Source organism: Apodemus sylvaticus, chromosome 3 (genome assembly GCF_947179515.1).
Source record: "Apodemus sylvaticus chromosome 3, mApoSyl1.1, whole genome shotgun sequence".
Lineage (NCBI taxonomy): Eukaryota > Metazoa > Chordata > Mammalia > Rodentia > Muridae > Apodemus > Apodemus sylvaticus.
This window is the reverse complement of record NC_067474.1, coordinates 35,367,330-35,382,733: the sequence shown is the minus strand read 5'-3', so window position 1 is coordinate 35,382,733 and position 15,404 is coordinate 35,367,330. Positions and strand designations below refer to the sequence as shown.

General features: G+C 40.6%; 1 protein-coding gene across 1 annotated transcript in view; it reads right to left on the bottom strand.

Annotated features, from left to right (window-relative positions):
* Positions 1-1,796: 1,796 nt before the first annotated feature.
* Usp45 (ubiquitin specific peptidase 45) overlaps positions 1,797-15,404 on the bottom strand; it is a 71,315-nt gene continuing 57,707 nt past the window's right edge. The window contains 5 exon segments of the mRNA XM_052176149.1: positions 1,797-5,211; positions 6,668-6,821; positions 8,535-8,621; positions 11,623-11,720; positions 13,151-13,784. Coding sequence (XP_052032109.1) covers positions 5,081-5,211; positions 6,668-6,821; positions 8,535-8,621; positions 11,623-11,720; positions 13,151-13,784 — 1,104 coding nt within the window. The 3' untranslated portion in view covers positions 1,797-5,080.

Here is a 15,404-nt window from a genome sequence, read left to right as displayed (position 1 = left end):
CTCTTCTTTTCCTGATTGCACTTACTTGCCAGCACATCTGTTGGAACCTGCTTCCTCAGGATTCTAGTTTACACAGAATTCCAGCTGAAATAACTAGCCTTGTGGGGCTGAGCTACTATGAGATTCTTGGACTTCTCATTCAGAGCTGCCCACGTTAGGATAGTTGAACTGCAGACTGTAAGTCCTTGTATAAATTCCCTTAAAACATAGACACTCCCTAAGTTCTGTGGCTCTGAGAACCCTGATTCATCTGTTATCCCTGGGACATCTTCTTTGCTAGGTGTTACTCCCAACACCATGTAAGCAATATGGTTTGAGGGTTTTTTCCCCCTTATGTGCTGGCTGGTTTTATGTCTATTTGACACAAGCTATATTCAGAGGAGAGAAAAGCCTCAATTGAGAAAGGGCTGCAGGCAAGTCTATTGAGCACTGTCAAATACGTGATTGAGATAGAAGGGTCCTACCCTTGTGCTACCTCTGGCCTGGACTTCGGTCCTTTAAGAAAGTCAACTCAGCACCCTTGGAGAGTAAGCCAGTAAGCAGCACTCCCCTGCCCTCTGTATCACATACTTCTGTGATATGCAAATGTAGACAATAAACCCTTTCCCCTTTATGATGTTTTATTACAGCAAGGGAAACAGAAAAGACCAGTACATTCAGTTGACAGATTTTCTTCTTGATTTCTTGCGTTCAGTGCTATATTCCTAATGTCAAATGAAGAGCAGGTATTCAACTCTTTGTCTTAGTTAGGGTTTTACTGCTCTGAGCAGACACCTTGACCAAGCCAAGCCTTATAAAGGACACCATTTAATTGGGGCTGGCTTATGGGTTCAGAGGTTCAGTCCATTATCATCAAGGTGGGAGCATGGCAAAATCTGGGCAGGCATGGTGCAGGAGGAGCTGAGAGTTCTGCATCTTCATCTGAAGGCTGCTAGTGGAAGGCTGACTTCCAGCAAGCTAGGGTGAGGGTCTTAAGCTCACGCCCACAGTGGCATGCCTACTCCAACAAGGCCACCCCTCCCAATGGTGCCACTTCCTGGGCAAGCATATACAAACCATCACACACTTGTTATATGATCAACTAAAAATGTTAAGACTGTCTCTGTCTCTCTCTTCTCTCTGAATGCGCACACTTTTTCTCATCATTTCTGTCTCCCTCACCATGGCAACCTCCCTGTCCTCATTTTTGGGACCAGTGAAACTGCTTCCCAATAAACCTGCCTTCATATACTCTAAAAAAAAGTTTATAACTTTCTTCATAACCTCTGAAAGCTTCATGACTCCAAAAAAGTTAAAATGAACAAACAGACATGTACACAACGTGTTTCCTAGTGTATACTCCTATCTAAACTCAAGTCACTCTGAGAAATATCTGACAGTCTTGCTTGTTTTCTGGACTGAGAACATAGCTCAGTGGAAGAAATACTAGACACAGCTCCTAGCATTAGGTTGGAGACAGATTTTTTTTTTTTTAAATAGTGCATTCCTGAAACTTGAAGGCTGCTGTGAACTAAATGTTTGTGTTCCATTCGCGAACTCCCCAGGAGAATTCTGTGGAGTGTTTAGAAAGTGATTAGGTTCAGGCCAAGAAGCCCTCATAAAGACGATCACGCAGCTCCTTTCCTCCTTTAGCCAGGTAGACAAACCCTGAGAGAGCATCACCAGAACCTCATCTGGATATGGATCTGTTTGTCTTTGTTCTGAGCTTCCTGACCTCTGAGAGTGTAGGAAATAAACTGTTGTTGTTCATAAGCTCCTCATATCATATTTTGTTTATAGCAAGCCAGGGACTAAAATAGACATGAACACAATGTTTATTAACTTTCTGTTAATAATGCATAATGCAAAAACTGTGGGCCTAATCTATTAACATAAGAATCTAATATTTATTATGATGTTTATATATACAGCAATGACCAACTAAGTTACACAAATATTTTTAAAATACTATAAAATTGGAAAAAAGGAATGATACCATGAATTTATTATTGATACCTGAAAATAATCATCTTTTAAACACATTTGAATTGATGATTTCTACATGAACAAAAACATTTTAATACAGAAGTCATTTCTCTAATAATACAATGGATGCTCTCTGAAAGCTTGACTTTATTGCACATATTTGGTTTATTTGACCAGATCATGCAGAGAAATATGCTGAGTAAACAGTCAGGACAGTAGGCAAGATGTTCTGTACGACAGAAATCTGATGTGCGGCGGCGTTTCACAGCTAGGTCTTCAGATTCTATTCAGCTACTGCATAAGATCACTAATTAATCACCCATGCAAACTAAGAATTATTAGATATGGTAAAATAGCTCTGTTGATATATGACTCTGAGCTGATACAACGATCATCTCCTTGACTACCTACATAAGCAGCCTTCATATTATTATTTAAAACATTAGACAACAAATCTTAAATATAGATGTATATTTGTTTATATCACAAACATTCACATAATTGGCACATCATCAAAATTTTATCATTTCAAATATGGGAAAGCCAGGGGATCATTGGGGATAGAGGTACCCTGTAAACCAGTTTCTGGATAAAAACTTCTCTTTTACCTTTCAAATTCACTGTGCCAAAACACTAAGTAGTCGTGCTGATCTGTAAACATTCTTGTTGATTTGCACTGTTTCCTGAGGTAATCTGGAAACTATTGCTAGTACAGTAGCCTTACAATTTAAAATTTCTACAAATGTGCTTTGGAAAACTTCAAAGTAAGAACAAAAAATTAAGTGTAGACCTGTGTGATTTTTATCTATTACATAAGCTTGATAAAAAATTCCTAGGTATCAAATCAAACCATTTTCCTACATTTTTAGATGGCAAGAAAAAACAGCCATTAAAAAAAATACATCTCAGAATCTCCTCAGTACCAGGTAATAAATGAACATCTTATTTACAAGTCACTATTAGAATAATGTATAAAATCATATAGATTTTAGGGTGTTTTTTCCCCAAGTTTTTTGAGACAGGGTTTCTCTGTGTAGCCTTGGCTTTCCTGGAACTCGCTCTGTGGACCAGGATGTCATTGAACTCAGATCCATCTGCCTCTCCCTCCCGAGTGCTGAATCTAAAGGCATGCACTACCACCACTTGGCAGGTTTTTCTAATTTAAAGGGTGATAGAATACTGTTATATGCCAGGTACTGGAACCTGCCTAGATTGTATGCATCTTAATATTATCTTTTCTAGGAGAGGGGGAAAAAGGCTGTTTACATTTGTTTGGGGGGTGGGGGACAACTGCTATGACTAAGGCCAACTTGAACAAATAAATTATTTTTCTAACTCATTGCTCTGGTGCTAGACTCTTCCATGTCAATAGATTAATAAACTCTGAATGCCTGATGAAACAAAAGACACTGGAAAGTTCTTTTTAGAGGACACAACTGGGCTCTACAATACCACTGAAAATTCCCCCACAACTTAAAAATAGAAGTTATGCCATGGTATTCTAAAATTTCTCCATTAGAAAAATCAGTTTCACCCAGCCACATATCAAGAGGCCGCACTGGTGGCATTATGTTACATGTCAAGAAGGTTCAATCCTGGCTAAAGGTCTGTGCGGTTTACAACCTCTCTCCCTCACATTTGCCCATAGAATCAACCAGGAGCTGATGACTAAGACATTGAACCCGTTCCCTTACATCTTGATTCAATATTATGCATCAGTGAACCAATTCATTGATTATTTAAAATCTTGGTAGTAATATTTTTTCATGCTAAGTTTTCACAGTTCAATCCTTTGAATTCTAGAAGAAACTATCCTGTGTTACTACTTATCTAAGGGGAACAGAAGTAGCAAGTCTGTGCCCCACTGAAGTAAAAGCCAAGCCCACCTGAACATTTTATTTGTGTTGCTAGGGATGGAACCACGGTCTTGCACAGGCTAGGAAAGTGCTCTGCCATTGAACTAAATCACTAACTAGCCACTTTTCAAATAATGCTTATGAAGATGAAACCATGTGTAACATTTATTAATATACAGAAGTAAAAAAGTATTATATATTTGTTAATTATAAGAATATGATTTCTACCATTTATAAATATAATTTAGTAGTTTATAGTTCAAAGACATCCTTAAACTTTAAAGTATTCTATGTTCCTATATAGATCAACTTCTATTTGCCAGTTCTATGTGTTGCAAATTATCTTTAAAAGACTTCAAATGATTAGTTTATGAAATGTTTCAATATCTTCAAATATTCAGAGCAATAAGGGAATCACTTCATTACTTGGAAACTCACACTACCAAAATGACAGTGGCTCCTTTTTACACGACTGAGTCACATAGTATATGAAAAATAATTATGTTACATTAGGCACTAGTTCAGACTGTTCTAGAAACTTTTCCTATAGACTAACACACACACCACGGCAGAGCCCTGAGATGATTTTACGTGGGGTGGTGCAAGGGTGGATGATGTTTCTTTCATAGTTATAAACTTACATCAGTGTTTACTAGAAAAATAACAAGCACGTAAAAATGTGAAATATGATCCAAAACAGGGCCAAGACTGTAAATGGCTAAAACTAAAAGTAAGCAAACTGTAGCACAAGATATAGTGCATGCACTCAGGGACGCTGCATCGCATTTAGGAAATAGTATACTCCAGGTCCGACTTAGATCATCTCTGGATGTTGTAGCGGCGAGTCATGTCATAATGGAGACTGCTCTACGGCCGCCACCTTTTCTCTTTGCCGTACCGAGTGGCAGTCTCCATGGACAGGAAAATGAACATAAAATATGTTTTTACATTTAAAAATATAGATTTGGAAGCATTAATTAATTTTTTTTGTTTAATTTTTCAAGACAAGGTTTTATTGAATAGCCCTAGCTGGCCTGGAACTCACAAAGATCTGCCTGCCTCTGCCTCCCAAGTGCTGAAATTAAAGGCGTGCACCACCACTGCCTGTTATGTTAATTAATTTCCTTTAAAGGATTTACCACATATTGAAAAAGTTAAATAACACTGGGAGGATGCACTAAAGAATGCAAAGGCACATTACATATTATAGATGACTTCAGCACTAAAATAAAAATGAGCTAAATAACAATGAACAAATATTATAATATTCTTTCATAAAAAAGGAGGTAAGCTTGTGCACTGAGTGCTCTTGATTCTGGAACCACCTGCACGTAAGTGTCGCTGACGTGGACCCAGTGGCCTCCCAATTCACTATCAGGCTCTTTCAAACCTAGCAGAACAGAAAGTACAATGTTACAGTTAGTGTGTTTATGACTTCTAAATTGTAAACAGTGACACATTTATTATGAGCTATATTTAATTCTAAGATCCGTAAGATGTAAGATTGATAATTACTTCCAGTTAATACATTTTTAATTTAAATATCTAGTGAAATATTAGCCTTATAATACTTAATTTTCTAGAGAAATGTTCAGCAAGGAGGGTGGAGAAACTGGTGGGATGGTGCAGCGAGGAGGTGCCTGCTGCCCCAGCCCGGGCGCCAGCTCGATCCCCAGAACCCACATTAAGTGGAAGGAGAACTAAGTATACGAAACTGTTCTCTGACAGCCAAACGCAAGCACACGTAAACACAACAAACACACATACACAAACAATAAATACATTTTAAGAGCTAATAACAGAGCTGGACATGGTGGTACACACCTTTAATCCTAACAGGAGGGAGGCAAAGGCAGGTAGATCTTTGTGAGTTTGAGGCCAGCCTGCCTGATCTATACAGTAAGTTCCAAGCTAGACAGAGCTATGTAGTGAGGTCCTATGTCAAAACAAAACCAACCTAACAACAACACAACTAATAACGGGGAGGGGAGAGAGATGATGGCTCAGCGGTTAAGAGAGCACAAACTGCTCTTGCAGAAGCTTGGAGTCCGGTTCCCAGCAGTGGTGCTGAGCAAGTGGCCGTCACCTCCGTGACTCCAGCTCCAGGGATCGAATGCCTGCCCTCGTGGACGCTGTACATTCTACACTGGCACATCCACACAGACAGCCATAAAGAAAATATAAACCTTTTGGAAAGAAAGGAATCCAGGGAATGGAGAGGGAAACTCAATGGCCTGTAGTAATAGCTAGCACATTTCCAAGTCCCGCTCTTTTGATGGCTGGTGTATCTTCAAAAGGGGAATGGGCTGAGGACATGGTTAGAAGCACTAAGCGCACAAGCCTGATGATCTGAATTTGACCCCACAACCAGTGCAAAAGCAGTCAGCTATCAGCGACATGTGTCAGTTACCCAGCATTCCTATTTGAAGATGGGGGGCAGCGGCAAGAGAATAGCCCAGGAGTCCCCAGGCCTGAATACACAGCCCGGTGGCAAAACCAAGACAAGGCAGAAGGCCAGAATAAAGTGCTGGTATTTACTCTCAGACAGCCACAGTATGCTGTGCACCAGTACACAGACACAGACACAGACACATGCACACACATATTGTTTTTTATGAAAACAAAGGCAAACAAAAACAACAACAAAAACTACCACCTCTCTGAAGTAACTTTTAAAAATTGTCAATTCATATTTCCCGAAAGGATATTACTTTGTGATTAAGATTCTTCAAGATTATCTAAGAATTAAGATTAATAAAATGAATCTGTTTGGAGCTCCTTTTCTAGAAAGTCAGACTAGGTCTTTAACTGTTAAGAACGAGATAATTTTAGGGTGGCGTACGTACCGGGTGCCGCCTTCCTGCCGGTGATGCACTCGGACAGCTTCCTGGAGGGCACTCTCACCTTCACGTAGGCAGTGTAGTGGCCTCCTCTCATGGAGCCGCTGTGCTCCACTATACCGTAGAGACCATAGAGAACCTTCTCCCCCACGCTTATATTCTTTCAAATAAAGAAAAAGGGTAGCATTTAGTGAAACAGCACGTGAAAAAATAAAAATACATAAGAAAAATGTATTCTTGAACCATATTGAGGTCCTCTGTGCTTGTCAATGGACAGAATGTCCTCTTTGGAATGGCGTTACAAAAACAAAACAGAGGGAGACTACCAACCCAAATGAACCCAGTCCTCTCTCCTTACAGCTGCGTCACACAGAGAGCAAAGGGGTCACCATCAATTCTACATTATGGCAAAATACAAGATTCCAAACAAGGAAGAAGAAATCATACTTTAAAATAGCATCATCAATTTGCTTGTATCTTAATTCATTTTAAGGATTGTATTAATCCTTAAAATGAATTGAATGATAAAATCAATCAATCACTTTAAAAATCATATGCATATGACAAGAAATTTGAACAATAAATGTATAAAGGATATATTAAATGACACTGTGGTTGGACTAAAATTGGAGAAGGGCCAGGAAAATCTAGTTCAGTACATGTGTGATGTCTTGAGTTCAATTGCCACGCCCACCCACCAAGAAAAACAAAAAACAAACAAACAAAAAAAAAAAACCAAAACAATCCATATTAGAAAGTACATGGTGGTTATGGAGGTTCAAGCCGAGAATGCCAGCCCTTGCGTGGCCAAGGCTGAGGGCTCATGAGCTCAGGACCAGTCTGAGCAAGAGCTTATCTCAAGGGAAAAACACACAAAACAAAAGCAGAAGGAACACAGAGGAATTACTGTATTTTAGGCATCTATAAGGAAATGATACTCTCTTCCAAGCAGTTACAGAGGACAACATAGGCAAGCATGTGGATGGGGGAGGGGACAGGCCTGGCCACAGACCTGAGATCCTAGGAATGGATGATGGAAGTTCACTGCACTGTTCTGTCTACAGTATGGTAAGTATGTTAGAAATTCTTTAGAGTAGGTACTTTCAAAAACACATGGTTCTTAAAATCTAAACACTGAGCTTACTAAACCTTCTTATTTGCTAAATTATCTGTTACTCCTAAGAATAATGAATGTTAGTATTTGAATATTAGTAACTGACAGAGCTAGTATTCCACATCAAATAAATTATATTCACCAAAAACCTGCACTCACTTAGTCAATGTACTAGATTCAGTTCAGTAAGTAACTATGACACCACAAAACTGGACTTCAGGCCAGTAATCACGAGTATGATACACATTTCTCTAAATCTATCTTCCTCAATAAAATGTTCGTCAATTTTACCCACACAAGTCTCACATGTATTTATTTGCAAGCAATTATGAACCTTGTTAGTAAGGCATTAGCAATTTAGACCTATTGTATTTAGCTAACAACTACATGACTATCAGTATTCGTGAAATGGCATAAAAATGACTCAGTAGAGTGTTTACTTGCAGAAGATGCAGACCTTCACAAGTGCTAAAACTGTAGATCATTATTTGGCTTTACTCAGAGGAACAGGAAGGCACAAAGCCAGCACAGCATCTGCTAATAACTAACAGGCAGCTCTGACAGTTGGGATACATGCCCAATACTTTACTCATCGTCCAAAGACCAAAAGTCACATCTGATGTATTAATATGCCACAATTACTCATTCCAGAAGAGAAGCTTATTTAAACAAAAACAAAAGTGGGGTCTAATAAACAATAAGCAGTATGCTTTTAAACATATCACTTGCAAATTAATTAAACCTTTTAATATCTCATACCTTACAGGTAGCAGCACAGAATGGAGCTAAGTCAAGGGTAAGTGGAAAGTCTACATGTCTGTTTACTTTTCGAAGACTCAAGCCAGCCTTAAAAAGACAAAATAAAGAAAAAGTAATTTTAAAGTATATGTTAATTAAAACTAAAAGAATTCTAAAAGACATTTTCATAAACTTAAATTTTCATAGATCAATTACCTCCTCTGTGGTTTTGCAACAGTTAATGGGGAAAAAATAAATTTAATGTGCTAAAAGCTAATCCCCTGGCACATACTGTCATAGAGATGGGCTCAACAAAGGGCTAAGGATATCTAACTCAATGACTTGTTAAGGGTGAACTTGGATGTAGGCAACCCCACCTAGGTCATGGCAGAAAACGGGCACAAGCAGATCTTATTAGGTTCTTCTCATTTCTAAAGTTCAATGATATTCACTAAGTAGGAAAGACTTTGAGCACTTCAAAGTTGTTTCAATAAAAGTAAATGGTATACATACATCAGTCAAATGAATTTTAATGACCTTAAGAAAATTCTACTTATTTTTCTCTTTTTACTTCTTAAAGATAATCTTGGAAAAAAATGTATGTTCTCCATCATGTGATGGTAATAAAAGTTAACTAGGGGCCGGCGAGATGGTTCAGCAGGGAGAGGTGCTTATTGTGCAAGCCTAAAGACCCAAAGATTTTACCTTGACACCTAAAATCCACAGTAGATAAAAAAGATTTTAGTCACAATATACCAATTAACTAATGTTGTCCACATGGTCTGTGAACATGTGTGTGTGCTCCTCCATGTGGGTGCGCTTGTTCAAAAGTGGAGGCATCAGTGCATGTATTGGGGATGTGTGCGTATATGTGGAGGCTAGGGGACAGACTCTGGTGTCACGGTTTTGGGACAGTCTCTGGTGTCACCATTTGGGACAGCCTCTGGTGTCACGGTTTGGATGTCATTCCGCAGGTATCATCATTTGGCTCCTGAGATGGAGTCTGTTACTGGTCTTCAACTCCCCGATTAGACGATGCTGGCGGATCAGCATCTGGCTACCTTCTCTCACGTGACATTTCAAGCATAAACCATGACCAGCTTTTTTGTTTTGGTTTTTTAACACATATCCTAGGACCAAACTCAGGCGCTTCTGCTTATACGCCAGGCTCTCTATCAGCTAAGCCATCTCCCCAGGCCCCGGATGATCATGAAGAGTCACATAAGAGCTGACATGAAATTACAAGATCATCTACGGGAACAACTATCCAACCTATATTTGATTTCTTTGCCTTCTTTTTCATCAGGTGACCTTTTTAGTATCTAGTACCAGCAATGAGATTATTCACATTGGTGTGTTCTCCCTAGACACATTGAGATTGTTAGAAACTACTTTATAGAAAAGCGCTATAAAGGCCTAGAGGATGAATCCTCTAGGGGATAATTCTAAGAAAGTATCTAGCATCATGTATGCAGTCATTTGCCCCTTTGTTTTTCTTTTAACAGAATGATTCTCCCCTAGTCATTACAATATAAATCAGGTGCCCTATACACTAGATGCTAAGTCCTCCACCTAGTTTAATCCATAAGAGAAATGGCTATGCTGGTTATCCCTCTAGTTCAGTGCAGCAAGTTCTAGGAAGGGAGATTAATTAGGAAAGTGCCTTTACTTAAAAAAAGCTTCATTACAACATCACCTGATATACATTACTGACTTTGTAGGCAGGGTTACCAGTGCAATCTCCCACTGTTGGCACATGTGCATGTCTAGGTCTTCCTTTAGCCCCAAACAATTCTGTATCCTTGCTAAGCTGCAGTTACAAAAAGAAGTCTCATTTTCATAATGAATTTTCTTGAAAATTTTGTTGAAAAGCCTACTCTGTACTTTTCTCGAATTTGTATTCCCTCCCTCTTCAGACTTTAAGAGTTGTCTGCATAGTTACAAAGTCAGCCATTCAGTATGTCCATGACAGAGATCTCTATTCAGTTGAGGTTTGCTTAAGTGTCGTGTATGGTTCTGAGAGTTGTTCATAGTGACAACGCAAGTACCAAATAAAAACCAGATTCGTTTCTGCATCTGGCGTGCCTTTCCTTGTTCATAGGTGGTGGAGATGCACCGTCACCAGGTACCCAGAGGAGACGAGATATGACGTCTCTCCACCACGTTCCCATAACATTGGCTATGGAGAACCATCAGCTTTTAGTTTGTTGTGGTTTGGGTTGTTGTTGTTTAAGCTCTCACTATGTACCTCGGGCTGTGTGGGAACTGACAATGAATCCCCCTGCTCACCCAAGTGCTTTACTAACCACTTTACCAAACGAGCTATGAGCTATTTTCCTAGTCCTCAATTATTAATTTTATTTTAAAGTACAAAGTAAACAAACAAAAAACTCTTTTTAAAAGATCTGTATTTATTTCTTCTTCCAGAGAAATTGAAAAGTTATTTTTTAAGAAAAAAAAGAGCAGTCAGGGGTGGTGACACAGGTCTTTAGCAAAGTTAACCCAGCTGCTTAGGAGGCCTGAGCAAGCCTTCCCAGGTTACACAGAGAATTCTAGATCACCTTGGGCAACCTCCCAAGACCCTGTCTCAAATCTAAAAGAGAAGAGAAAAACAGGGCAAGAGATGTCAATGGCAGAGCATCTGCCCAGCAGACAGAAAGCCCTGGGTTCAAACCAAACACCAAAAAGGAAAACAAAACCCCACTGAATAAGATACAAGGTTAAAAATCATAGATAGTTGCAGAAAGGCCAGCCTTTCTCTAACACTGATGTCTGAGGGTGTAGGGCCTGCCTCCGTCCTTAGCGCAGGCCCCAGTCAGCACTGCCAGACAAGCGCCGTGTCAGCCAGGTCAGGGAGCTCAGAGCTGTGTGGGCTTCACCTTAGTAACAATCAGTGTCCATTAAGACTTGTGAGCACACACCACTTCAGCTTCTACTACTTAAATCTTTCAATGTTAGCCAAGCCTCCCCCTCGCCCAGTGCAAGAAATCTCACATAATGGTTTTTAATTCCAGGAAACACTTTCTAATGCTTACCAGTTTCTCAGAGGACTTAGGACTCTACGAACATATCCTGGAACTGATCCTAGTGTTGCTAAATGGGCTCTTACCTGGTGAAATCTTTTAAGATGAAGAATTAGGATAGCTGGAACAGCAGATATGAGCAGCTGCTTCCTGCCATTAGTATAGACGCCTCCTGCTTTCTTTTCTGCATAAAATAAAACGACCTTACTTGTAAAATTCCATTGAATATAATACTTGTAACATGGTAGGCATTTATATAAAAGCTATTTATATACTATTGCATTATGTTTTGGGTTTTTGTTGGTGGGGGGGGGAAGTGGAATCAAGATTTCTTTCTGTGGCCCTGGCTATTCTAGAACTCACTCTGTAGACCAGGCTAGCCTCAAACTCAGAGATATGCCGGCCTTTGCCTTCCATGTGCCACAACTAAAAGTGTGACCCACCACACCTGCTAAACCAAGTTTTAAAAATAATAAAGAAATTTTTTTAGTGTATGTTTGAGAGAGAGAGAGAGAGAGAGAGAGAGAGAGAGAGAGGTGTTTTGTGGTGTGTGTGTGTGTGTGTGTGGTATTTATATGTGCGTTGTGTGTATGTGTGTGTTGGCGGGTAATGTACATTGTGCACATGCATGTGGAGGCCAGAAGTTGATATGGGCAGCTTTCATAATCACTTTTCTAGCTTGGATTTTTGCTTGTTTGTTTGTTTGTTTTGTTTTGTTTTGTTTTCAGGATAGGGCCTCACCATGTAGCCCAGGCTATATCAGAGCTCACTATGTAGACCACACGATGCATCTGCCTCTCCCTCCCACGTGGTAGGGTTTCAGGCAGGTGCCACTGCACTGGCTTTTACATGGGTACTGGGGATCAGAGCTCAGGTCTTCCTGTCTGTTTCCGCATAACCATATCTACTAAGCCCTCTCCCCATCCCAGGCAACAATGTAGCCACTGAGAACACTCTTTGCATTCACTAATGCTAGTGAAAATTCATCAGAATTCTTACCTTCCTCCAATCAAGCAAGCACTAGATTCATGGCATAAATATATTTAAGAACTTCAAAACTTACAAGAACTGGGGGCGGGGGGGGGGGGGCTGGCTAGAGGGATTGCTTAGTGGGTAAGAGAGCACTGACGGCTCTTCCAGAGGTCCTGAGTTCAATTCCCAGCAACCACAAGGTGACTCACAGCCATCTCTAATGGGATCTAAGATCTAATGCCTTTTTCTACTGTGTCTGAAGATAGCAACAATGTGCTCACATACATAAAATAAATACATCTTTAAAAAAAAAGAAATAGAGGGGATTTGTGGAGGCAATAATCTCAAATCCTACTAGCAATTCAACCATTAAGTTTTAGGGATATTTCAGAAAGGTTTTAAGTAGCTAGATCCCTCAGATTTGATTTCACATGGGTTTGCAGTTTCAAAACAGAAGTGTACTTCTTGCTCTTCATTTACTTCAGTTTCTCCTAGGAATCTACTCTGCCCAGACCCAAGTAAGACAAAGCCTGTTTAAGAGGCTGGATACTTACTTACCCAGGAACTTGGGGTCACCCATAAAACACGAGTTACCTTCAATCCATCGGTAGCACTGAAAGCAGGCAAGAGTCAGTTTCTTACCTGCAGAACCGCTTTCCTTTTGGCACTTCCGTTTCTTTTCAGTACAGTCCTCACAGAGCAGCTTATTGTTGCCCATTAATAACTCCATGGATGTGAACTGGTAGAGACAGGACTGAACTGAGCATTCTTTAGAAGTAGTTACATAACTCTGAGAAAGAGTCTGAAAAGCATTTTGGGCACTGTGAAGCCTCGTATGTTTTCCCTCTGAAAAACACAAATTATTTGGGCCACTTAGCGGCTGTTTTTCCCTGTTAAAATCTTTATTTCCAGTTACAGTGCCACTCAAATGAAGTCCAGCAATCGCTTCTGCCATTTCCTCATCACCACTGCGCGTCTCCTTGGTGCGTGGGCGCTGCTCTGCGTGCCCGCGGGAATCACCACTGGACAGCAACAGCACCGACGGCTTGGATGCGCTCTCGGGCTCGGAAGCCTCGCTGTCTGCATCCACGCTGCTTTCTACACTGGTGTCTCGCTCACTGCCATCCGTGGGGCTTTCGTTCAGCGACACCTCGGTGCTGAGGGTGCTAGCAAACGGGCTGGCTTCCAAGTTCTCATTCTTCGGGTATGTAACAACAGTTTTCTCTTCTTCAGATGGCCATTTTCTTAAATGCCTTCTGTCATGACTTAGTTGATTCTGTAAGTTGACAATATTTTTCAGAGAAAAGAATCTTGTGATCTTATCGGAAACAAATGCCACTAGAGTCCTACTTAACTGCCCACAATTATTCAATAAATACTCCTCTGACATCCACTTCAAAATCTGTAGAGAATCAACTTGCTCTAATTTAAAGGTTATGAGTCTAACAACAGTGGCGACCTATAAGGAAGGGAACCGGCCTTCTACAGAACAGGACTGGGGGAGACTTAAACCTATCATATACAAATAAGATATTTATTTCTATTACTATGTGTTTGGTCTAGTAAACAACACATAATAAATGGCTAACAATAAATTATGAACGTCAGGAATAACATCCAGTAAGTTGAGCCGGGTTGGTGGCACATGCCTTTACTCCCAGCTTCAAGAGGAAGAGGCAGGGCATTTCTGGGAGTCTGAGGCCAGCCTGGTCTACAGAGGTGATATACAGGACAGCCAGGGATATGTAGAGACCCTGCCTCAACAAAACCAAAACAAACAAAAACATGCAAGTTCACCTGTGAATTTATGAAACACTGTTTTAAACTTTAGCATCTGTTTTAATAAGCAGGTGATTAAGTAGAATGACTTCTAATTGAGCCAGTTTTAGGCTTGCTGACTGTGTGTTACCTGTGTTTTAGTTTTAGGGACTAGACCCAAGAGGCCATGCCAAGCACGGGCCTCACAGCAGAGCATGAGCCCCAGCTTCAGCACCCTTTAAAATCCTACTCCTAATGAAAGTCCAAGTTCGCGTTCCCACCCTTGATGGTTCTAATTTTTTTCACTTTGTAGCTGTGGCTAGCCTAGAAGTCACTATGTAGATCAAGCTGGCCGTAAACGCAGAGATTTGCCCACCTCTGCATCCTTCATGCCAGGATTAGAGACATGTGCCACCATGCCTAGCCCATACAAATTTAACTAAAAACGTTCATTTTAAGCTTGTAATACACATTAGGACCAAACACCACTAAGATTATCTTGAAAGAATAATCAAAACTGCATAGAGGAAATCTTCATTGTCCTGGACGTAGTTTAGGATGGAGGGCAGGGCCTGCCCCCAGCGCTAGGCTGCTTACGTTCCAGTCCTGTCACTAACTGGACAGTGTCCCTAGAGAAATTAGTCGACATCTCAGGATTCTAACGTCCTCCTCACCAAGACAGACGTGCCCACCCATGGCAGAGAGCAGTCTTGAGGGCCAAGGGCAGCAGCGCACAGCAGCACAGTGAGCGGCTTTAAGTTCTATTGGCTGTCGGTTGGTAGCAACCACGGGAATGATCGCACTGGTCTCCCTAACCAGCATCCAGGTACCAGCACTGAGCAGCTGGGAAGACATACCCAGGCCCCGCTTTCTGACTGAAGCAAATGTAAGAAGCAGATGTCATGACTTAATATGTCAGCAGTTAAGAGCACTGGGTTCGAGTCCCAGCACCCACATGGCAGCTCACAACCTTCTGTAACCCTAGTTCCAGGGAGCATGATCGCTCTTCTGGCCTACAGATACCAGGCACACGTGTGTGGCGCAGACATGTGTACAGGCAAAACACCCATACACATAAAATAAAATCAAAAAATAACATAAAAGAAGCAGATGCCAACGGGAATAGGTATACACAGGT